At 54.4% G+C, this 24,033-nt stretch overlaps 2 protein-coding genes across 3 annotated transcripts; both read left to right on the forward strand.

Moving 5' to 3' along the window:
* The first annotated feature begins 86 nt into the window (after nucleotides 1-86).
* On the forward strand, nucleotides 87-15,773 carry ABCB8 (ATP binding cassette subfamily B member 8). Of its 2 annotated transcripts, none has more exons than XM_053608378.1 (16): nucleotides 87-321; nucleotides 3,634-3,946; nucleotides 4,312-4,467; nucleotides 4,544-4,638; nucleotides 4,769-4,874; nucleotides 5,554-5,715; nucleotides 5,826-5,911; nucleotides 6,058-6,155; nucleotides 6,508-6,613; nucleotides 9,965-9,998; nucleotides 10,240-10,376; nucleotides 10,551-10,645; nucleotides 10,812-10,945; nucleotides 12,042-12,189; nucleotides 14,440-14,690; nucleotides 15,485-15,773. In XM_053608378.1, exons 1-16 carry the CDS (start codon nucleotides 227-229, stop codon nucleotides 15,623-15,625), a joined length of 2,157 nt encoding a protein of 718 aa, XP_053464353.1. In that variant the 5' UTR covers nucleotides 87-226; the 3' UTR covers nucleotides 15,626-15,773. The 2 variants fall into 2 exon arrangements, with proteins under 2 accessions (XP_053464353.1, XP_053464354.1); XM_053608379.1 differs by lacking the exon at nucleotides 87-321 and adding an exon at nucleotides 342-432.
* Nucleotides 15,774-16,843: 1,070 nt separating this feature from the next.
* On the forward strand, nucleotides 16,844-23,733 carry ASIC3 (acid sensing ion channel subunit 3). Its single transcript, XM_053608380.1, has 12 exons — nucleotides 16,844-16,973; nucleotides 19,702-20,596; nucleotides 21,171-21,321; nucleotides 21,640-21,767; nucleotides 21,908-22,109; nucleotides 22,203-22,259; nucleotides 22,360-22,507; nucleotides 22,776-22,867; nucleotides 22,941-23,020; nucleotides 23,116-23,187; nucleotides 23,357-23,415; nucleotides 23,557-23,733. The coding sequence occupies exons 2-12, from the start codon at nucleotides 20,066-20,068 to the stop codon at nucleotides 23,633-23,635; spliced, it is 1,599 nt and encodes a 532-aa protein (XP_053464355.1). The 5' UTR covers nucleotides 16,844-16,973; nucleotides 19,702-20,065; the 3' UTR covers nucleotides 23,636-23,733.
* The last annotated feature ends 300 nt before the right edge of the window (nucleotides 23,734-24,033 follow it).

Consider the following 24,033-nt stretch of genomic DNA (forward strand, 5'->3'; position numbering starts at 1 on the left):
ACTGGGGTAAAGGAGTAAGTGATTTTCTCCAATCACAATTTCGGAAGGAGGCCCGCTTACAACGTTCTCTCCAATCACAGCTTGCAACGAGATTGATGGGTCTTTCTACCAATCATTGCTGAGGCGCGAGGAGGTTGTCGGGACGTGGGCCGCAGCCAAGATGGAGCCCATGGTGGGGTGAGAGTGAAATTCCCGTTGCCGGCTGCTCCTGTTTTCCGGCCCCAGTATGTTGGTGCACTTATTTCGGGTCGGGATTCGGAGTGGCCTGGTCCCAGGCAGGCCACTGCTGCCCCTCCGCTTCCACACATTCTCGGCTGCCAGGTAAAAAGAGACAAACTTAGAGCGCGGGCCATTGACCGGCTGGCAAGTCAGTGCCGAGCCCGCCCGGAGATGGAGTCCCTGCACTCGCGCGAGGCCTTCTGGGAGTTGTAGGCTAGACTGGCCCGGGGTGGAGCGTCACTCCCTGGAGCGTTGGCCTCAATTATTAATAGCGATCCGTGCGGCTCCTGCAGCAGGCTCTGTGCGTGTATATCTGTGTGGTGGCGGGACGTATGGGGCTCTCGGGTCAGTGACTATGCTGAGTCTGCGTTCCCCTTGAGGGGGCGCTATTCTGGACTTCTGTCCTCTTGAAACTGACCTGGAGATTTGAAAAAAATTGTTACTAGGGACAAGGAACATTTAATACTGATTGTGTTCCACACGATTCAAAGTGAATCCAACAAAAATGGGGCCTAGAACTGGAGACATTCCGCAGCGATAGTCAGTCTACTAACTCGAACATGTTTGTTCTTGGTAAAACACTGTACATACACTGGGAGAGGGAGAGGAGAGACAGCGTGCCAGCAAACAAGAGCCATGAAACTACAGCTGGCAGATAAATGCTGTAGGAGAAGGGACTGATTTTCTTCCGGAAGAAAGGAAAAAACAGATGCAAGATTCCCAAAGGGCAGGTGGATGAGGAGTTATGTGTCATAAGCCCATCTGATAGAGGACAAGAGCTGGGGCCCACTGAAGCTGGAAGTACTGGTGCTGGGAAGTATTCCATCAGTTCTTGGCAGTGACTAAGCTCTTCTTTGGAGTTTTAGTTTAGAAAAGATGAGAGAAGCTGGAAAGTGGCCAGGGTAAATTATTGGAAGTTTTGAAAACAAACCTTAAGACAGAATTAAAATGTTGATATTATTTAAACCAGGGAGGGATATCAAGTAATATTCAAGTATATATGTGTTCATAAGTTAGTGTTTTTCAATAGCTCATAAAATGAAGTTAATGGATCAGGGCCATTTAAAGGTAAATGGTCTTAGTGCCATGCATCACACCTGTAATCTCAGCACTTTGGTAGGCTAAGGCAGGAGGATCACTGGAGCCCAGGAGTTTGAGACCAGTGTGTGCAACATGGCAAGACTTCAGCTGTACAAAAAAGAAAAAAGTTCACTGGGCATGATGATGTACACCTTTAGCCCCACCTACTTTGGAGGCTGAAGTGAGAGGATCACTTGAGTCCAGGAATTTGAGGCTACAGTGAGCTATAGTTGTGCCTAAGCAACATAGCCAGACACGATCTCTTTAAAAAAATAAGGGTGGGGGGGACGGTGCCTGTGGCTCAAAGGAGTAGAGCACTGGCCCCATATGCCAGAGGTGGCGGGTTCAAACCCAGCCCCGGCCAAAAATAAACCTGCAAAAAAATGGGGGGAGTGGCAGCGCTTGTGACTCAGTGAGTAGGACGCCAGCCCCATATACCAAGGGTGGTGGGTTCGATCCCAGCCCCTGCCAAACTGCAACAAAAACATAGCCGGATGTTGTGGTGGGTGCCCGACTAGTCCTAGCTACTCAGGAGGCTGAGACAAGAGAATCACCTAAGCCCAAGAGCTGGAGGTTGCTGTGAGTTGTGAGCCATGGCACTCTACCGAGGGTGACAAAGTGAGACTCTGTCTCTTAAAAAAAAAATTATAAAAAATAATAAGGTGAATGTAATAAAAAATATTGGAATACATTTTTTAATTAGGGAAAATAACTGTTTTGTGAAGCGTTTCAACTTTGTGTGGCATATGCATATATGTTCATCATCTTTGATTGCAATGTAAAATGCATTTCCTTATTGTTTGCCACAGTAAGTACAAATGTTTACAGCAGTAGTCAGGTCAGATTGTTCTGTGTCTCTAATGAGGGCATACAGTGCTCAACAAATGTGAACATGTGCTGAATATCTTTCATGTGCCAGAGCTCTGCTAAGTACTGAGGATGTGAGATAGCTTCCTGCACTTCAGGAACGTATACTCTAATGCGAAAATTGGACAGTTACCCAGGGCAGAAGGAGAGTGAGCATCAGTATCTAAATGTTAGGGTAGGTATAAGGACACAGTGAAAAACAAGACATGGCCAGGCACAGTGGCTCACACCTGTAATCCTAGCACTCTGGGAAGCTAAGGCAGGTGGATTGCCTGAGCTAACAAGTTCGAGACCAGCCTGAGCAAGAGTGAGACCCTCTCTCTAAAAATAGCCAGGCATTGCACCACGCATCTGTAGTCCCAGCTACTCAGGAGGCTGAGGCAAGGGGATTGCTTGAACCCAAGAATTTGAGGTTGCTGTAAGCTGTGATGCCACTGTACTCTACCAAGGGCAACAAAGTGAGACTCTGTCTCAAAAGAAAAAGACATGGGCCTGTGACTCAGTGGGCAGGGCACCAGCCCCATATACGGAGGGTGGCAGGTTCGAATCCAGCCCTGGCCAAACTGTAACAAAAAATAGCCGGGTGTTGTGGCAGGTGCCTATAGTCCCAGCTACTCGGGAGGCTGAGGCAAGAGAATCACCTAAGCCCAAGAGTTGGAGGTTACTGTGAGCTGTGATGCCATAGCACCCTACCGAGGGTGACAAAGTGAGACTCTGTCTCAAAAAAACAAAAACAAACAAACAAAAAAAAAAAAACAGGAGGGTATGGTCCCCTTTCCCTTCATGCATTGTGCCACAGCACTCCAAGCCCAGTAGGGGAGGGATGTAATAGGTCAGGAGACCTATGTCCAGTCCTGGCCAGGCCACCTATAGCCTTGGGCACAGCACATAGGCAGAGTAGATGAACCTGGATGCTGGAGCAGAGTTCCCCTCTTATCTTAGTTCTACTGCTTGGGGACAAGTGATTTCAACTGTCTCAGCTCCACATGATGTTTTTCCTCTGTCAGGTGAGAACAGCCATCTTCTTCCCAGGGAGGTGGGGGCTGTGTCTGCCTTGGTGGCTGGAGTGACCAGGTGCAGTGCCAGGCACAAAAGGAGCTTCTCTTCTCCTGACCTCTGCACTTTGGTCACTGAGGCCTTCTGGCTTCTCTTTGTCCAGGGAGTGCTATGGACTAGCAGCCGTTGCCAACTTGGGAGTCAGGTGCCCCTGGAGGCTGAAAGGGGCCTAGGCTGGCTGTGGGCAGTCTGACTCCATGATTAGCCTCCTCATTCTCAGCAGCTTTACTTGTGTACATTTATCTTAGAAACTGAAGTTGCTATAAATCAGCCCTAAGAAAGTCAGGGTCAAGGGCCTGAAAGAAGAGGAAATGTTGCTGTCCAGAGGGCTTAACCAGAGCCTGGTCAGTTTACTGGTCAATTGGAGGACAGTCAGGGCCTCAAGCCATCGATGCCTTTCTTTCCTTGCAGGTACTCTGACGGTCACCACAGCTCCTTCCTCCTCAGGGCTGTGGCCCAGCTGCGGTCTCAGCTCCGGGCCCACCTCCCTCGAGCCCCCCTGGCTCCCAGCCGGAGCCCCTCTACATGGTACTGGGTTGGGGGGCCCTTGCTAGGCCCTCTGCTGCTGAGTAAACGTCCTCACCTCTGCCTTGTGGCACTGTGTGAAGCAGAAGAGGCCCCTCCTGCCCGCTCCACACCCAGTATTGTGGAGTCCCGCTTTAACTGGAAGCTCTTCTGGCGGTTTCTGCGCCCCCACCTTCTGGTCCTGGGGGTAGCCATTGTGGTGAGGCTTTCCCCACTCCTCCATACTGGGGACAGGGAAAGACCCAAGAAAGGGTCTGCAGAGGCTATAAGCCAGAGGTCACGGGGATAGCATTCCTGCCTCACTATGTCTCAGACCTCCAGGAAGTAGCCCAAGGCGCTGGCTTGTGAGGGATGCCAGGAGAATTAGTACAAAGTGGCTGGGTTTGAGGGGTGCAGGGGCTGGAAGCCAGCATTTTAACTCTAGAGAGGCACTGATATGTCCACACAATCAGCTTGGCATGGACAGGTATCATGGCAGCTATGGGAGAAGAAAGGCCAAAGTCGAGGCTAGGACAGAGAAGAGTACCTCCCCCAATATCTGTCCCCTCTGCCCTTCTATTCCAGCTGGCCTTGGGTGCGGCTCTGGTGAATGTGCAGATCCCCCTGCTCCTGGGACAGCTGGTAGAGATCGTGGCCAAGTACACAAGGGACCATGTGGGGAGTTTCATGATTGAATCCCGGAATATTAGTACCCACCTGCTCATTCTCTACAGCATCCAGGTACAGCAGAGAGTGGGCTTCAGGCCACCCAGGAGATTCCCCAGGGCATCCCTGAGTGTATCTGCCTCTTGTTCAGGGACTGCTGACTTTCGGGTACCTGGTGCTGCTGTCCCACATTGGCGAGCGCATGGCTGTGGACATGCGAAGGGCCCTCTTCAGCTCCCTGCTCCGGTATTGCCAGCCTAAGGGTGCACGGCAGGGGTAACTAATGTGACCACAGGGGCCCTGGGTTGGGGCTTATCCTAAAGTAATGTCTCCCTCTCCCTCCTCCCACCCTTCTGCCTCCATGTCTCACTGCCAGACAAGACATTGCTTTCTTTGATGCTAAAAAGACAGGGCAGCTGGTGAGCCGATTGACAACTGATGTGCAGGAGTTTAAGTCATCCTTCAAGCTCGTCATCTCCCAGGTCAGTGGCCCCAGTCCCCCCATACAACCACAGCTCCCCCATGCAGACTCACCAAGCCAGCCCTGCCCTGCCCAACCCTGATGTTGGGCCAAGGCTCACAAGGACTTGAGAGACCAGTGCCTGGTGAGGTAGCATGGAAGTTCATGGAAGGGAGGTGCTGAGGCCATGTCCAAAGTCAGAGTGGGCTATTTCTCCGCTGCCCTGAAACCATCTCCTTTAGAAAGCCTTCCCAAGGACTTAGACAAGAGCCTTTCCTGACAAGAGCAAAATCAGTGGGCCTACCTTGTCCCCAGAGAGCCTGAATACTGCTGTTCCCTCTTATCCACGCCCACCATCACAGTGGCTGCTGCATGGTACCGGACACCAGCCTGTGGCATCAGCAGGTGGTATCCCTGTGCAGTTCTCTTTGATCAACATGAAACAGGAAGAGAAGCAACCCGGGATTTATCTTGGGGAAGGAAGCCATGGCTCAGGCATTCTCATGGCCCCTCATGTATCCTGGGTGTAACTTCTCTGGTCAGGAAAGGGTTATGTTCTGTGACTGCCACTTGGGCTCCTAGGCATCAGACCTGTGGCCTTGGCCTTCTGGGTGCAGAGCTCTGGCCGCTGACCCTTGGTAAAGTCCCTTGAGTCATGGTGCTGATGGCCATTAGCCTCCAGCCTTCATTCCCACTCCTAGGGACTGCGAAGCTGCACCCAAGTGACTGGCTGCCTGGTGTCCCTGTCCATGCTGTCCCCACGCCTCACATTGCTGCTGATGGTGGCCACACCTGCCCTGATGGGAGTTGGCACCCTGATGGGCTCAGGTCTCCGAAAATTATCTCGTCAGTGTCAAGAGCAGGTACCAGCATTCCTGGCCATCCTCTTCTGCTCCCCTCGTGCTTTCTCTCCATCTGCTCTCCCCGCTCACCCTCTTCTAACCTGGCTCCATGTTTCCTGGACTCCTCACAGATTGCCAAGGCAACTGGTGTAGCAGATGAAGCCCTAGGCAACGTCCGGACCGTGCGAGCCTTTGCCATGGAGCAGCGGGAGGAGGAGTGAGTCCTGGGAGGGGCAGGGCACAGCAGAGCTGAGCCGCCCACATGCACACACACACACACACACACACACACACACACACACACACACTCTTCGCCACAGCCTATCCTCTTGTCTCATGAGCGTGGCTGGCCTCTCTCACCAGGCGCTACGGGGCAGAGCTGGAGGGGTGCCGCTGCAGAGCAGAGGAGCTAGGCCGGGGCATAGCCTTGTTCCAGGGGCTCTCCAATATCGCCTTTAACTGTGAGTAAGCTGGTCCCGAGGGGGAGCATAAAGACAGATGATGAGGCAGCTCTCCCTCTGCTTGACTCTCTGTGGACGGTCACTGGGTGCCTTAGTTTACCTCATTCCGGGCCACTATCTTGTGTAGGCAAGGGGAGGGTGGCAGGCCTACCTCCCAGCCAAGCCATGTGTGGAATGCTACAGGTTACCCTCAGGGAAGCTGTGGAGGGGCACCCACCCTACTCTCTGGGGTTTGCCTCAGTCTTCCAGTCAACCTCAGGGCAGGGCCAGACTCAGGCTCACACCTAGGCGGGGCACTTCTGCTCCAACCACATTCTCCCTCACCACCTGTCCCCTCCCACCTCCCATGTAGGCATGGTCCTGGGTACCCTATTAATTGGGGGCTCCCTCGTGGCTGGACAGCAACTCACAGGGGGAGACCTCATGTCCTTCCTGGTGGCCTCCCAGACAGTGCAGAGGTAAGTAGGGCCATCCCCATCCCTATGGAGCCCCTGTCACCCTCAGAGTTCTGCTGGGTCAGGGGACGGGGTGCCAACCTACTGTGGTGAGGGTCTGCTGCACAGCCCCAGGCCTGCCCATCTACTCCAGGGAAGCACAGGGCTGGGGTGAGATTGACCATCACGGTTGTAAACAATGCCCAGGTATACTCAGGAATGTGTTTGTCATCTTCAGCCTCCCAAAGGACGCAAAAGGATTCTTGACAAACTTTAATTTTTTCTTTAATTGTGGTAAAATACACAACCTAACATTTACCATCTTAATCATTGTTAAGTGTGCAGTTCAGTGGCACAGGCACACTCACATCATGTGCGACCATCATCACCTTCCATCTCCAGATCTCTCTTCATCTTGCAGACTTGAAACTGTCCCCATTTTTCACTAACTCTCCTTCAACCCCCAGCACCCACCATTTCCTTCTTTATGAATTTGACAGCGCTAGGGACATCCCTTAAGTGGAATTATGCAGTATTTGTCCTTTTGTGAATGCATTTTATCACGTGGCACACTGCCCTCAAGGTTCCTCCGTGTCGTAGCACGTGTCTGAATCCCCTCCCTGCTAAGGCCAAATACACTCCACATGTGGACAGACCATCCTTGACAAGCTTTTTGAGAACTGCCTTTCCTGCCCTCACTGGCCACTTTTAGGAATGGGAAACTGAGCCAGTGTCCCTGCTAGGGCCACCCCTTTAGCCAGTGCTTTTTATAACTCTGAAAATACTCCCTCAGCTGGGTTCCCACCCCTACAGGGTGACCAAAGCTGAGGGGCTGGCTCTGCCACACATGGCCCAAGGTGGGCCTCTGTTCCCTTCTCTTTCCAGGCTAGACAAAAACCTGTTTTATTGCCATTTTCCCCTTTGCTTCCCCAACCCACCAAATATAGAAAAATACATAAAATGTGAGTTTACATTATGATACATAATTAAAGAGTAAATACGTTATAATAATTAAAGAGTGAAGACTTGGGCGGTGCCTGTGGCTCAGGGAGTAGGGCGCTGGCCCCATATACCGAAGATGGTGGGTTCGAACGAGGCCCCGGCCAGCTAAAACAGCCATGGCAACTGCAACAAAAAGTAGCTGGGCGTTGAGGTGGGCGCCTATAGTCCTAGCTACTTGAGAGGCTGAGGCAAGGGAATCGCTTAAGCCCAAAAGTTGGAGGTTGCTGTAAGCTGTGATGCCACAGCACTCTACCAAGGGTGACAGAGTGAGACTCTGTGTCAAAAAAAAAAGTGAAGACTTGTTGTCACCAACCATGTCAGGAGAATAGAGCACTATCCCCAGTGCCCCCATGTACCTCCCCCATGAGTTCCTCTGCTCTCCCTCCCAAGGCCACCACTCCTTGATAGTACGTGTCTATGCCCTGCTTCCTAACACACCTCCGGGTGTGCGTCAGCTATTCCTTAAAGGATTCCCCCCCCCACCAGGCTTACTGCTCGAGTAGACTGAGGATAAGCAAGAGATAGCTGGCAGGACAGACCCCAGTTCTCAGCCCCAAATCCAGCATCTCCTGGTGCACAGACACCATCGGCCCCATTACTGTTCCACACTCCCTAACTAGCCCCAACTCTACCCCAGCCCAGGAGCTGCTTCCAGGTGGCGGTGGGATGCCAGATCCCTTCTGTTGCCTGCCCCTCCATGCTGACTCAGATAAGCAGCGCCATCACCTTAGTCCTGACCGACCCACCAGCCCTCTCAATGAAAACACCCTCAGCCCTCCCTGGGGCAGTGGCAGGATATCTCCCTGTGGGGAGGCAGCTGCTCTGGCCAGCCCTGGCCCCTCCCCTGAGGACTCACTTCCCCTTTTTAGCCAGCTAACAGAATTACACTACAGATGCCAGGGAGCCAGGCTGCACTGTCTGCCTTGTTGGCGGTTGCTCCTGTAGCCACATTCCTTAGCTTTTGAGAGCCCCTCTAGCCCTGCTCATATGAAAATTCTTCACCACCCACCATGGAGGAATTGGGTCTTATTGTATTAAAGAAGCTGGTATGTTTCCTCCTGTATCCTGCCATTTAAGCCAGGGGTACACACATCAGTACTGGGGTCCTGAGGGAGGAGACTGAGTGAGGAAGGGGAGATGCCCAGACAGACCACAGTCAGGTCAGGTGACCTCACAGTCTAGTCATGGCCCTACCTGGCCTCCCTGAGAGTAGGGTTCTTGCCCCTGGATGAGTCACGCATGTGTGGGACTTCATTTTTAGCCCAGTCACTTTCCCAGGCCCTGATGGCTTCTAGCTCTCGTGGAGATTGTCACCTTATCCCCAGCTATGGCTTGTTGAATTGGCCTCTTGCTCACTACCTGCCTACTCCCTTTGCAAGTACTGCTGGTCCTGAGCCTGCTGGAACCATTTCCTTGTGGGTTTCCGGCTGGAAGAAGTGAATCCTGAAGCTGAACCATTGCTGGGGAGTCAGGTTTTCCTCTTCTGAAAGAGAGGACCCATCACACACAGTGGCAGAGCCACTGTCACGAGTTGACCAGACCAGTCAGGAGTCAGTGACTAAAAAGCAGTTGACTCATCTTCCCCCACAGTTTCAAGGCAGCCAACAGCCCCATCTCAGCCCTGCTGTGACAAAGGAGGCCACACACTGTCTACGTTAGTGGTTCTCAACCTTCATAATGGCCACGATGTATTTTCATTGTTACAAAGGGGTCGCGACCCACAGGTTGAAAACCACTGGTCTAGATAGATAAACACCCCCATCTCATACCCACAGGCCCTGCGGGCTGAGCCCACAGTAGAAGTTGTTCCAAGGAATTCTGTCTGGGGGCTCCCACAGTTCTTTGTTGCTCAGTAGCGCCTTTCGTTTTTTTTCTTTTCTCTGAAGCCAGGATTTGACTTGTGTTTTTAATGTCAGGGCTAATCTCCTATCATAGGCCATATAACCTTGATCTGTGTTGACAGCAGCATCTCCACTACTAGGGCAAAGCAGGGAAGTCATAGGGTTAGGTGGGGTCCCATCCTTGTGGAATGACTGCATCCCTGCACACTGTGAGCTAATTTCACCTGCAGGCTGCAGGCCAGAGCAGCACAGGACACCCTTGAGGTCCTATGCCTGCCTTCCATGTCCATGTCCTCTTGTCCCTGAATCCTGTAGGCGGACAGTTGTCATCCTTGTCTGGCCAGGGAGGAAGCCAGGGTTCAGTGGTTTGGTGTCACTAGATCCCAGGCCTCCCGCAGTCCCCTATCAGGAGCCATCTCTGACCTGGGTCACAGGCTGCTGGTTTCCTTGCCAACCCCACCATGGCTTTCTTCTCCTTCTCTTGGCTCTTCTCATCCGCACCTCTTACAGCCCTCTCCCCTTCTTCTCCCAGGTCCATGGCTAATCTCTCTATCCTGTTTGGTCAGGTGAGTAGCAGGTGGGGACCTGGGATATGGACACTCAGGTCTGAACCCAAGTCCCATTATTGGCTGGTGCTGTAGGAAGTGGGTATGGGTGGGGACAAGAGGGGAAGAAGGACCTGAGGCCAGACCCACAGCCCCCTCTGCTGCTGCCTGGTGATTAGGAGATGCCATGGTTATCCCCAGGGGCTCCTGTCCCTAGAAGCCCCGCTACCACCTCTCTGTAAACTTTGGATTTCCCCCATAGGTGGTGCGAGGGCTCAGTGCAGGCACCCGGGTCTTCGAGTACATGGCCCTGAGCCCCTGCATCCCCCTGTCTGGGGGCTGCTGCATCCCCAGGGAGCATCTGCGAGGCTCTGTCACATTTCAGAATGTCTGCTTCAGGTAAGCAGGGTGAATGGGCATAGGGCAAGCCCCTCTGGGCCAAGGGCTGGGGGAACCAGGCAGGGAGGTCTGGCTTAATGCCTCCAAACAAGTGCCCCGCCAGGGTACAGTGAAACTTTAGGAGGGACCAGGGCAACAGGCTTGGAGCCTGGTCTGATGTCTGTCTCCTCCCAGTTACCCCTGCCGCCCTGGCTTCGAGGTGCTCAGAGACTTCACCCTGACGCTGCCCCCTGGCAAGATCGTGGCCCTCGTGGGCCAGTCTGGGGGAGGTAAGGGGAGCCCCCACTGTCTGACCACCCTCTCCCTACCCTCTGACTCCTCTTCTGGCATCCGTGAGCCCTGGCCCTCCTGTGGGGGGGGGGGGGTCTCCCTCCACTGCCACCCAGGGACTTGGTTTGCTGGGATCTCTCCAGAAGCCCTTGCCTCCCTCCCCAGGAAAGACCACAGTGGCTTCTCTGCTGGAGCGCTTCTACGACCCCACTGCGGGAGTGGTGACACTGGATGGGCGGGACCTGCGCACCCTTGACCCCTCCTGGCTCCGTGGCCACGTCATTGGCTTCATCAGCCAGGTGCGGGGGCCCCTGGAGTTGCCATTAGCCACCATCCCCTGTCCTCCCCTGATCCTCTCAGCCCTCGGGGCCTTTCTCTCCTCCCTACCCTTGTTATCTGACCACTCCCAGGAAGCCCCTAGCCCTCTTCACATGTCCCCAGCTGTCATCTAGGTCTGAGGTATCCTTGTCTTTAGGGCACCTGCATCTCTGCCCTTGTCTCCCAGGGTAGGAAAACTTTGGTCCCTATTTAAAGCAGTCTGTGGGCTCAGCACCTCTAGCACAGTGGTTATGGCGCCAGCCACACACACCAAAGCTGGCAGATTCAAATCTGGCCCGGAGCTGCTAAACAACAATGACAATTGCAACAAAAAATAGCCAGGTGTTGTGGTGGGCACCTGTAGTCCCAGCTACTCAGGAGGCTGAGGCAAGAGAATCACTTAAGCCCAAGAGTTGGAGATTGCTGTGAGCTATGACGCCATCAAACTGTACTGAGGGCAACATAGTGAGACTCTGTCACGATAATAAATAAATAAATAAATAAATAAAACAGTCTGTGCAGGTGGGATTTTAGGATCCCTGGGATTCTCTGTACAGCCCATAGCATCCTGGTCTAGAGAAGCCCACAGTGGGGTTGCTGGGACTGCGGGAAGCCACCATCCACCCGTAGCTGAGGATCCACAGCCCAGCCTGGAGCACTGAGCCTCTAATCACCTTCCCTCTGCTTCAAGTGGCACTGCCCAGTGATGGTCCTCTCTTTGCCATCGTGGGCCCACGAATAAAGAGGGAACACTTTATTCATGGCTTTATTCTGGCTTTCCCCTGTTCATGAGCAGTGTCTCTCCCAGGCTCAGACAGCTGCCCATGAGCAGGGGAAAGCCGAAGTGTAAACCCCTCCTCTCTCCCTCCCTCTGCTGGGCTGGCTAGCCTTGCTCTCCCAGTGAGGGTTTCTGGGCCACTTTAAGTCCTCACTTAACCTGACTCTGAACTTCCGATTCTCTAAGGGATCCTATTCTGGTTCTGCCAAAGTAGACTCTCCTGATGATCATGGGAGCCCCTCACGGCTCTGGGCAGAGTCAGAATGTTTCTGTGGATCATCCCTATGCCTCCCCTCTAGGAGCCAGTCCTGTTTGGAACAACCATCATGGAGAACATCCGTTTTGGGAAGCCAGAAGCCTCTGATGAAGAGGTATATGCAGCTGCATGGGAAGCCAATGCCCACGAGTTTATCACCAACTTTCCTGAGGGCTACAACACCATTGTTGGTAAGTTCCAGGACAGGAATCCTTCAGGGCACCATAGGCTAAGAGATAGGATGTCACACAGGGGTAAAGGCTTCATTGGCATTAGGGGAAAGAGACAGTGCATTAGAGATGACCAGAACTGTAACTAAGAGAGATGGGGAGTCCAGGTTCATGGGGTTCAAGCACAACATACCAACCAGGCTGCAGCAACAAAAAGGGCTCCAGAGGCTCGGCGCCTGTAGCACAGTGGTTATGGCATTGGCCACATGTACCAAGGCTGGTAGGTTCAAACCCATCCCAGGCCAGCTAAACAACAATGACAACTGCAACAAAAAAAAAATAGCTGGGCATTGTGGCAGGTGCCTATAGTCCCAGCTACTTGGGAGGTTGAAGCAAGAGAATCACTTGAGCCCAAGAGTTTGAGGTTGCTGTGAGCTTTGAAGCCATGGCACTTTACCAAGGGAAACATAATAAAACTGTCTCAATAACAACAAAAAAAGGGGCTCCAGGGCGGCGCCTGTGGCTCAAGGAGTAGGGTTGCCGGTCCCTTATGCCGGAGGTGGCCGGTTCAAACCTCGCCCCGGCCAAAAACCACAAAAAAAAAAAAAGGGGGTGGCTCCAGAGGAGTTAAAGAATATGACAGGGTTTGGCAGGATCACTAGAGGACAGGAGTTTGAGACCAGACCGAGCAAGATAGCAAGGCCCTGTCTCTTAAAAAAAAAAAAAACTTTTAGACCAGGTATGGTGGTTCACACCTGTAATCCCAGTACTCTGGGAGACTGAGGCAGGTGAGCTGCTTGAGCTCAGGAGTTCAAGAAAAACCTGAGCAAGAGCAAGACCCCCTCTATACTAAAAATAGAAAATCAGCCAGGTGTTGTGGTAAGCACCTATAGTCCCAGCTACTCGGAAGGCTGAGGCAAGAGAATTGCCTGAGTCCAGGAGTTTGAGGTTGCTACGAGTTATGAAGCCACAGCACTCTACCCAGGGTATCAGAATGGACTCTATCTCAAAAAAAAAGAAAAAAAATCCAAATTAGCTGGTCATGTTGGTGCACACCTGTAGTCCTAACCGAGGCTGAGGCAGGAGGATCATTTGAGCCCAGGAGTTCAAAGCTGCAATGAGCTGTGATGGTGCCACTGCACTCTAGCACCAGAGAAAGAGTGAGACCCTGTCTCAAAAAATAAAAAATGAATGTAACAGGACCCGGGCCGTGGACACCATGATTTGTGATGTTTGGAATCTTCACAGAACTTTGCAGGGGCCACTACTTCTTGAGATCAAAGAGAAGAAATGGGGGGTTGACTCCTTGTAACTCTTCTGGGCTATTTTCTTCCCCTCCTATTCTTCTGTGACATCTCTCATTACAGTAGGGCGACTGAGTTAACAGTCTCTCCTGGAGTACGGGAACACCAGCATCACGCTGTGGGGCGTTCCTATTGTCCTATTGCAGCTTTACGTGTTTACCTCAGGAGTCATTTCTTCTCAATCTTTGGGGCTATGATTATCGTCCAGTGTCTTGGCACTGTTGCAGAATGTTCCAGCAGCTCTCTGGATGCAAAACTATCTGGGGTTCTGAACTCTGCTCGGTCTGACTGAGCTCCAGCCTTCTGAGTGTGGCACTGCTGCCTGCAGCCTGTCCTCCGTGTTCTGTGTGCTGATGGGCTGCATTGACACTGTTCATGCTCCACACCATCCTGGGGGCTGGGAGCTTCCCCCTTATCTCTCATCCTAGCACACTCATGCTTGCCTGGGGCTTGTCAGGGTTGACTGTCTGCTGACCTGGGATGCCATCTTGCCTTGATGCTCTTGGGTCCCAGGCTGCCATGTCTCCTGTCCTCTGTGGGCTTTGAATCCCACTGCCTACCCCAGTTACCACACCCCAGGAGTCCATATTGTGTTGCGGGGTGTCCCTACTGTAGCAGAGAGCTGGAGGCTAGGGAGGCAGCCAGAGCTGCAGTCCCAGGACAGGGAGTGGGTCATCCTAGCTCTGAGGTTCTGCCGTGGCTGGGGAGGGACATGCACCTGTGGAGGACACTGAGCCTTGCTATGTTATTTTGTGTGAGTGGTATATACTTGGTTGCACAGGGATGTGGGATTGGGGATCTGATGGGTGTCACAGAGGGGCAGGGCAGATGTGCACAGTGCCAAGAGGGGCACTTAAAGGAGCTGGACAGAACTTCAGGAAGGACCCAGTGCCCTTTCATGGCACTGTATCACAAGTGTACAGCAGAGGGTCACTTCAGGCCCTTGCCCTGTGCCCTCCCTCTGCAGGTGAGCGAGGTACCACCCTGTCTGGGGGCCAGAAGCAGCGCCTGGCCATTGCCCGTGCTCTCATCAAGCAACCCACAGTGCTGATCCTGGATGAGGCCACGAGTGCACTGGATGCAGAGTCTGAACGTGTCGTGCAGGAGGCCCTAGACCGGGCCAGCACAGGCCGCACGGTACTGGTCATTGCCCACCGGCTCAGCACTGTCCGTGCAGCCCACTGCATCATTGTCATGGCCAACGGCAGTGTCTGGGAGGTTAGTCTGGGCCTGGGGGACAGGGTCGGGTTAGGGATGGTCTCAGCCACAGTCAGTGAAATGGTGGCTCAGCTGAAGCTGTGCGAGAGTCTGGCCTTGAGACAGTATTTTGGAAGCAGCATCCCACAGTATTCAGTAGTTCTGCTCCTAGACAAGACCTGGATGCTCAGGGCGTCAATTTCTTCTTTTGTCCCCTGGGATAGTATAATGCCCTACTGGCTTCCAGGATCAAGAGGAAAAGTACTCAATAAAGTGTGTGGTGCTGGGTGGGGTGGGGCCTGGGCAAGTCTGGCTGCCCAGGGGTAAGGTGCAGAGGAGACCCCACAAGGCACCTGATTGGGGACTGGTCAGGAGCAGTCCCAGGGCTCTATGGGGGCTCACAGCCCCAAGCCACTGAGGGGCTTTCATGGGGCATCAGGTCCTGAGTTAGAGCCTTGGACTCTGTAAAGGGGACAGGAGGAATCACATTCTTCCAAAATTCAGCTAAGCAGTGAATGCTATGGACTGATACAGCTGTGCCAATGACAGTTCCTTTCAGCTTGGACTTTGATTTCAGAGCATCCCCAGCTTAAATAACCGTGATCCCCAATGGCCGGTAAAGAAGTTCAGCCCTCCAGGTGGTGCCTGTGGCTCAAAGGAGTAGGGCGCAGTACCCATATGCCGGAGGTGGCAGGTTTCAAACCCAGCCCCAGCCAAAAACTGCAAAAAAAAAAAAAAAGAAGTGCAGCCCTCCTAGGGCTCTGAAATCCACACTGGGTTAGGGAAACCATCTGTCCTTCCCTCCTGTCCTCCAGGCTGGGACACATGACGAGCTCTTGAAGAAAGGCGGGCTGTATGCAGAGCTTATCCGGAGACAGGCCCTGGATGGGCCACTGGCAGAGGTCCCACCTCCCAAGAAGCTGGAAGGCCCCAGGGATCGCCAGCACAAGTCCTGAGGCATCCTCTGAGATCTCTGCCGAACATCAGTGCCAGAGCCAGGCTCAGCTGGGGGCAGCTCACTAGGGACTGAGCCCCTAGGAGGGCCAGTGTGCTGTGTGATGGCCGCCATTGCTCCCTTGCTCACAATAAACCCTGGGCTGGAAGGCTAGGAGCCCTTCTACCTGCTCCCTGATCCTGCTAGGCTGCCTCCCTCCTGCCAGGGTCACCAGGTTGCATGTGGGCAGAGGCCAAATTCCCAGTGCTCCTGCACTCTGCTCTCCCTCTGCCCAGACCACCCAGGCCCTTCTCAGAATCATGCTGCTGAAACTCTTGCTCCATCCAGCAGCCTCAAGTTGTCCAAGCCCCAGTTCCAGGGAATTTTACTAAATCAGCATGTGGGAATCCAGACGTAGGCTCTTCCCACACCCTTGCTAGGATCTCACTGCCCTAGACTGGAGACTGCCTCCCATACTCCCTGCTCCCCACTGCCCTCTTGGGGCCTGAGAGAAGGGGCCTATGTCTTGGCCCACTCTCAAGCGCACACTCCCCATCCTCCGAACAACCTCCCTTCCTTCTATGTTCCATTTACATAGTCCTGATTTCTAGATTTCATCTTAACACCCCATTCCTAAGGGGACACATGCCTAATAGTGCCCAGCCCTTGGATTAGGGTTAGAGGGGCACCTCACCTGCTCGGCTGTCTGCTGCTGGCCTGCTGAGATTATACACTGACCTCCCTTCTCAGTCCCTGAGAGCATCCAGCTCTGAAGGAGACAAGTGAACACCCAGAATTCTCAGCTGCAGGGCCACAGTACTGACAAATACAAAGGGAGCAGGGAGCGCCCAGCACAATGCTGCTGCCAGGCCTGCCTCCCCAGAGTGCTCACCAAGGTGCACCTTGAAAGGGAGGTGCAGACAGCCTGAATGAGATGTGCATGTAGCCCCAAAGCTGTGAACCAGGAAGAGCTGGCCTCCAGTCAGCTTCTGAGGGGCCTAGAAAGACATGCAAATAGGGCCTTGGACTAAACTGCCACCCTAGGACTGAGGAGCAGCCAAAACCTGATGTTCTTGTGCTGCTGCGGGTGCATCAGCCCTCTTCACCCTCCCAGGGCTGGTGGCCTCACCTTGGCACTGCTGTCACTTTCCATTGGGATCCTTCCGCTGTCCAGCCTGTGGACCTTTGCAGAGCCCTGCTCTCCAGGGTAGGGGAGTTGCTTGTGCTGTACCTTCACTGCTAGCCAACCATTTCTGATTTATCTGGCGGGAAAGAAGGCAGTGCTATCTTTCAGGGTGGAGGCACAGGAAAGACAGAGCAGACTGGTGCTGCAGAGAGGCCAGCCTAGAGAAGGCAGCAGCAGCTCAGGTGTGAGTGCAGGAGCCAGGGTGGGACTCCTAGCCTCTGTGAGCATGGTTTGGGACCAGATGCTACTTCTGGCACTAGCTACCGCAGAACCATACCTCCCCCTTTGGATACCCTGCTTCCTGATCAAAGGTTGCATCTCTAGGCAAGGGCTGGCTTCAGGTTGCTTTGCCACTAAACGCCTCCCTAGCACAGTCCAGGGTAGGGCACCCATGCCACACAAGTCCACATTGCCCTCCACCACCAGGTTGTTTGCCTAACCCCTCCACCATCTGAGGACTCCCCAAGATACCTTCTGACACCAGATTCTGGATGTTTGCTTACATCTTCAGAGTGGCTTCTTGGAGTCTAGCCCTCCAACCTCCCACCTACTAGGGAAGTAGTGAAGCCTCATGACTAGTCAAGCTTGAAGAGCCATGCTATCTGCACTTGGTGTGTAACCTCACCGCAGCCTCAGGCTCCACTGGTCTGTAGAGATCAGGTGCTTGGCTGTGCTTGATCTTGAAAGCCTGTTTTTTGTTTTTTGTTTTTTAACTAAATCATAGCCGTGTACATTAATGCAATCTGGGGTACAATGTGCTGGTTTTATATACCATTTGAAATTTTTTTTTTTTTCGTAGAGACAGAGTTTTACTTTATGGCCCTCGGTAGAGTGCCGTGGCATCACACAGCTCACAGCAACCTCCAACTCCTGGGCTTAAGCGATTCTCTTGCCTCAGCCTCCCGAGTAGCTGGGACTACAGGCGCCCGCCACAACGCCCAGCTATTCATTTGAAATATTTTCATCAAACTGGTTAACATAGCCTTCACTGCATTTTCTTAGTTATTGTGTTAAGAAATTTATATTCTATACTTCATGTTAAATTTTGTTTTTTGTCTTTTTTTTTAGAGACAGAGTCTCACTTTTTTGCCCTCAGTAGAGTGCCATGGCATCACAGCTCACAGCAACTCCAGCTCTTGGGCTTAGGCAATTCTCTTGCCTCAGCCTCCTGAGTGGCTGGGACTACTGGTGCCCACCACAACACCTGGCTATTTTTTGTTGCAGTTGTTGTTTAGCTGGCCCGGGCCGAGTTTGAACCCGCCACCCTTGGTGTATGTGGCTGGCGCTGTAACCACTGTGCTATGGGCGTCAAGCCAAAAGCCTGTTTTAAGAGTTTAAATGGATAATCTGCTGTTGAAATCCTAATACTGTAGCTTTGGAAAGTTGTTGCATCTACACCATAAACCATGTTATTCACTCAGCCCTTCCAAATTATTTATTAACTAAGCACTTCTCTGCCACTGAGTCTATAGTGAGGAATGAGGATAGTCCCTACCCAGCAAAGCTTATGGTCCCTTCAGTGGAGCAGGCAGTCCTAGTGTGGTATGTTCCCATTTGGTTAGTGGAACCATTTTTTAACCACTCAGGGCCAAAGTCCACCAAAATGAACTTGGCAGCCTCAAATACTTTTTGGAGGAAGATGGAGTAGAAATAAATTTCAATAAATAAATTAATGGAGGTGAGCCTGCTTACTTTCAGGCATAGAAGGAAGTGTCGCCCAATTCTCAAATAAATGGTGCGTGTGAGCATTTGACCATATGCACAGCTTGACATTGACAAGGACCAGGCTCTGGCTTTCCTCTGTGTGAGTAGCCCTGAGCTTGGCAAGGCCATGGATCAGTAGGACACCCTATTGTACCTCAGGCCTTCTGTCTGTGACCTTGGGAACAGCAACTCTGCTTTCTGGAGATGTCTGCCCCAGGAGTCCTCCCCACCCTGATACCCACCCCATCCTCTGGCTCATCAGAAGTCTTTGGTCAAATAACTGCACTGACCCTGCCCTCTTTAGGACAGCTTTCAAAGCCCAGTGCAAACAAGCACACTGCCATGTTACTGGTGGGAATGCAAAATGGTATGACTCCGGGGGGAAACTTGATTTCATCTGTCACATTACCAACACAGGGGCCTCTTGACAGCAAGGTGGGAACCCCAGTGTTCATCAATAGGGCAGCCATAAAATAAACTGCTGTGTCCACCTGACAGGGTGGCAGGCAACCATTTAAAAGAATGAGGGCATTTTCCAGGCCTGGATATCACATTGTAAGATGCTTATGGCAAGTGGGACACCCATGCTACCATGGGGGGAGCGTGGCAGGTGGAGCACACCTGTTACTTGGGGGTTGGCAGGTTAGTCCACACCCATCATGGTAGAGGCCAGTCTCCTCAACAGGAAAGCCTGTGAGGAGGTGAGGTCTGATTCTTTAGGGATGAGGGGACACTCAAGAAATAGCCAAGCCCTGGATGTAGGACTTGGCCAGTGGAGACTGGGACTCTGGGGGCACAGAAAAAAGAGAGCTACTGATGCCAAAGTTCCAACCACTTTCCAGCTTGGTCAAGAGCCAACTCTATTCTTTGTGAAAGAACAGATGCTCCTGGGTGAGGTCATTGGGAAGGTAGAAGGAGGGAGGAGCCAGGCCAAGGGTCAGTGACTGACCCTCGGGCCTGATATACAGGGGCTGCAACTGTAATCTAGAGGGCTCCAAAGGCACCCCCTGGCCCAAGTTATCTCTGGGTTCCCCTCAAGCCCTAGCTAGAACCGCTGTGGTTTCCCCCTGGCGCCTATGGTCTCTGACAGCCACGGCCCCCCCATGCTGCACTAATGGCTCAGCCTGGGGCCTCAGGGAGCTCCCCCGCCCCCAGGCTACTAGGCCGGCCCCTTGCCCCCCTTGCTGCTGAAACTCAATCCTCTGCAGTAGCTCAGCTCAGCACTGCTGCAGCCCCTGGCTGCCGCGGCTGGCTGCACCCCACCTAGCCCTGGCTGCAGAGCCCCCAGCCCAGTGCTTGGCCCAACGGAGCTACCGCCTATTCCTGGGGAAGACTCAGCTGGACCAGCCAGGTCACCTCCTCCAAGCCCACAGGCCAGCACCTCCCACCTTGCACCCTTGGGTCCTCTCCCACTCACTCCTCTCCTCTCCTCCCCCTGCCTTACCTGCAGTGGCCCCTGCCTGGCCACGCAAATCTATCTCAGCCCTCCCACCCATCCTCTCTCTCTTTCCAAGCCCCTGTGGCTGGTTACCTGCCCCCAGCCCTTGCAGTGGCTTTCTCCAGGCTCTGGCCATGAAGCCCCCAGGGCCAGAAGAAACCCAGAAGTCAACCTCAGACATCTGCGTGTTTGCCAGCAGCTGCACACTGCACGGGCTGGGCCATGTTTTCAGGCCCGGCGGCTTGACCGTGCGCCGGGGGCTGTGGGCCGTGGCCGTGCTCCTGTCGGTGTCCGCCTTCCTCTACCAGGTGACTGGGAGGGTGCGCTACTACCAGGAATTCCACCACCAGACGGCCCTGGAAGAGCGAGAAAGCCACCAGCTCACCTTTCCAGCTGTCACCCTGTGCAACATCAACCCACTGCGCCGCTCACACCTCACGCCCAATGACCTGCACTGGGCCGGGCCCGCACTGCTGGGCCTGGACCCCGCTGAGCACACAGCCTTTCTGCGCGCCCTGGGCCGGCCTCCCGCGCCACCCGGCTTCATGCCCAGTCCCACCTTCGACATGGCGCAGTTCTACACCCGTGCTGGGCACACCCTGGAGGACATGCTGCTGGACTGCAGCTACCGTGGTCAACCATGTGGGCCAGAGAACTTCACTACGGTGAGCTGACCACCCTGTCTGTCCTGCCCAGCATGCCCCAAAACCAGGGAACCCTAACATATGTGCCCAGGGTTTCCCTTCCTTGGCGCACAGAGGCCATGGCTCCCGAGCCCCTGTCCCATTCTGTTCAGCCCAGGAAGCAGTCCAACCTGTCTTCAGGCCCATGGTCTGGCCTGTGGAGACCCTGCTTCTGGGGCAGGCAATGGTCTCCTAGTGGGATTGTTCTGGAGCAGTAGACCTCTCTCCCCGCCTTGCTTTCCCCTCTCCCTTTTGAACATTCTGCCAGCCCCAGAGGAAGGTTGGACCCATCTCCTCTCACCCCAGTAGTCAGAGAAACACTTGCCCTCCAGGTTGTGCCCTGGGCTTTGGTGAGAGGTGGGGAGTGGACGAGTTGGAGGGATGGGCCACCAAAGGGTCCAACTACATGTGCCCCAGTGGATGGTGTGGCAAGGGGCATTGAGATTTGGGCTGCAGTGTTCAAATAAGAGACCCAAATAAAGCATGAGGAGGGTCACACAACCTGCATGCTTGCCTTGGAGAGAGAGAGGCTATCACCCTGTCTGCCCACCCCTAGATCTTCACCCGTATGGGGCAGTGTTACACGTTTAACTCTGGCATTGATGGGGCAGAGCTGCTCACCACCACCAAGGGTGGTGCCGGCAATGGGCTGGAGGTCATGCTGGATGTGCAGCAGGAGGAGTATCTGCCTGTGTGGAGGGACATGGGTATGGAGCACATTTGTGAGATGGGGGGGAGGGGGTCTGGCTGTGTTGGGGGACATGGGTACAGAGCACACGTGAGGGGCAGGGGGGTCTGCCCATGGGGAGGGACACATGCAGACGGGGGGAACACAGATGGAGGGCAAAAGCTTAGGGAAAGAAGAGAGGAGTCCAGGGAGGCCTTCCCTGTGAAAAGGGACAGGATAGGCTCCTCCCTATCCTGGGGAGAGAGGGTTGCAGGGGAGGTCTTGCCTGAGTGGGGCAGGAGACTTGCCAGGAGTTGGGGGAGGGGAGTCTCAGGCCTCAGAGGCCCCTGTTCCACAGAGGATAACCTATTTGAAGTGGGGATCCGAGTGCAGATTCACAGCCAGGAGGAGCCCCCCCTGATCGACCAGCTGGGCTTCGGGGTGGCCCCTGGCTACCAGACTTTCGTGTCCTGTCAGCAACAGCAAGTATCCTTACCTCCACTCCTAAGCTGTCCAGCCCATCCGCTCCCCAACCCCGCAGACCTTCAACTGTGTGTCCCAGACCTGTCCAGGCCCCCACTCACGACTCCGCTCTCCCAGGGCCTCCTTAACTTGTCCCTCCACAGCTGAGATTCCTGCCACCTCCCTGGGGCGATTGCAGTTCCGTTTCTCTGGACCCTGACTTTGAGCCAGAGCCCTCTGATCCCCTGGGTCACCCCAGCAACAGCATCAGGCCCAGTCCTCCCTATACCCTAACGGGGTGTCGCCTGGTCTGTGAGACCCGCTACGTGGCTCGGAAGTGTGGCTGTCGAATGATGCACATGCCTGGTAAGGGGCCGAGAGGGGTCCGTGTATGTGTGTGTGTGTTGATCCTGGCCACTCAGCCTCTCCTGAAGTCATTTCCTTCCCTCGCCGCTCCAGGCGGCGCTCCAGTGTGCAGCCCCCAGCAGCACAAGAACTGCGCCAGCACAGCTCTGGGTAAGGGACGAGCCTTCCCCCACCTCGCCTTCTGCACCCGGCTCGGCCTTCGACCCAGAGCCCCCAGGGCTGTCTGCGCTGACCCAGCCTGTACCCGCAGGCGCCGTGCAGCGGAAGGATGTGTGCGCCTGCCCCAACCCCTGCGCCAGCACGCGCTACGCCAAGGAGCTCTCCATGGTGCGGATCCCTAGCCGCGCCGCCGCCCGCTACCTCGCCCGGAAATTCAACCGCAGCGAGGCCTACATCGCGTGAGCCGGGCGGGGCTGGAGGCTTCGGAGCAGGCGGAGGGGTTCCTGGCGGGTTGTGCGGACTGGGCCCGAGCGAGAGCCCAGGCTGGACACCGGTCTCTGCGGCTGCGCGGGCGCCTCTGCACCAGCTGCTTGCTTAAGCCTTCTTCCCAGGGATTGCTGATGCCCCTCCCAGGGTTCTTGGGAGGAACCAGAGTATCCACACGGGCTTCTTGGCACCAAAGGGTGTCCAGCGAACATCCGAGGACTTTTTTTTACCCCCCTCCAGGGAGAACGTGCTGGTCCTGGACATCTTCTTTGAGGCCCTCAACTACGAGACGGTGGAGCAGAAGAAGGCCTACGAAATGTCGGCATTGCTCGGTGTGCAGAGTCCTGGGGCTAGGGAGGTGTGGGCTGGGCAGGTGGCTGAGTTGAAAGGTGACCGTCTCCACAGGCGACATTGGTGGCCAGATGGGGCTGTTCATCGGGGCTAGCCTGCTCACCATCCTTGAGATCCTAGACTACCTCTGTGAGGTGGGCCAGGGCCCCAGCCCGGGCAGGGGAGGGGTCCACCACTAAGATCCCTGGAAGGTGTGCACTGGCCACCTACCCCTGCTGCTTGCCTTCAGGTGTTCCGAGACAGGGTCCTGGGTTATTTCTGGAACGGAAGGCGCTCCCAAAGGCACTCCAACACCAACCTGGTAACAGCTTCCCCTGTTTACAGAACAGAGCTAGGCCCCTCCCTGAAGCCTAGAACATCCTCCCTACTTTCATGAGGAATAGAAAAGCAGGGAAGGGGTGTGCAGTGACCTTGGCTGGTCCCTGGGAAGAGGAACCCTCCCACTTCTGACCCTCTCCTTCCTCCCACAGCTTCAGGAAGGGCTGGGCAGCCATGGAACCCAAGTTCCCCACCTCAGCCTGGGCCCCAGGTAATGCAACATGGCCCCCTAAGGCCAAGGGAGGAGGGGCAGGTCCAATGCAGGGGTGAAGTTCAAGTCCAGGAGGACAGGAGCAGAACAAGGCAGCATGTGTGAAGGCCTCTGGCCCCAGCACTGTGGTCTGTCCCACAGGCCTCCCACCCCACCACGTGCTGTCACCAAGACTCTTTCTACCTCCCACCGCACCTGCTACCTCGTCACTCGGCTCTAGACCTACTATGTCCTCAGGGCCACGCCTTGACATCCTGGACATAACCAGCCTGCACAGAACTTTGCCATCTTCACCCCAAATAAAGTTCTAATGCATCAGCCTCAGATGTTCCTCTCATAGGGAGAAAACGAGTCAGGCCCAGGTCAGCCCTATGCAGGCACAGGAAGTCCTCTGCCAGCCATTATCTGGCTGCACATGGCTTCTGAAAAGGGAAGCTGGCCCCCAGCTAACCCCATGAATCTGTTGCAGAGATCAGTCACTGGCACCTTGGTGTGAAGGAGTCTATCAGATTGACATCACACAGAGAAGGGAGGACAGGCCCCATCCAAGCCCAGAACTTAGGGGTGAGGATAGGAGCTAGCAGCAGGCAGTGATCACACAGTGGAGGTAAGGCTGGA

This window comes from Nycticebus coucang, chromosome 11 (genome assembly GCF_027406575.1).
Source record: "Nycticebus coucang isolate mNycCou1 chromosome 11, mNycCou1.pri, whole genome shotgun sequence".
Taxonomy (NCBI): domain Eukaryota; kingdom Metazoa; phylum Chordata; class Mammalia; order Primates; family Lorisidae; genus Nycticebus; species Nycticebus coucang.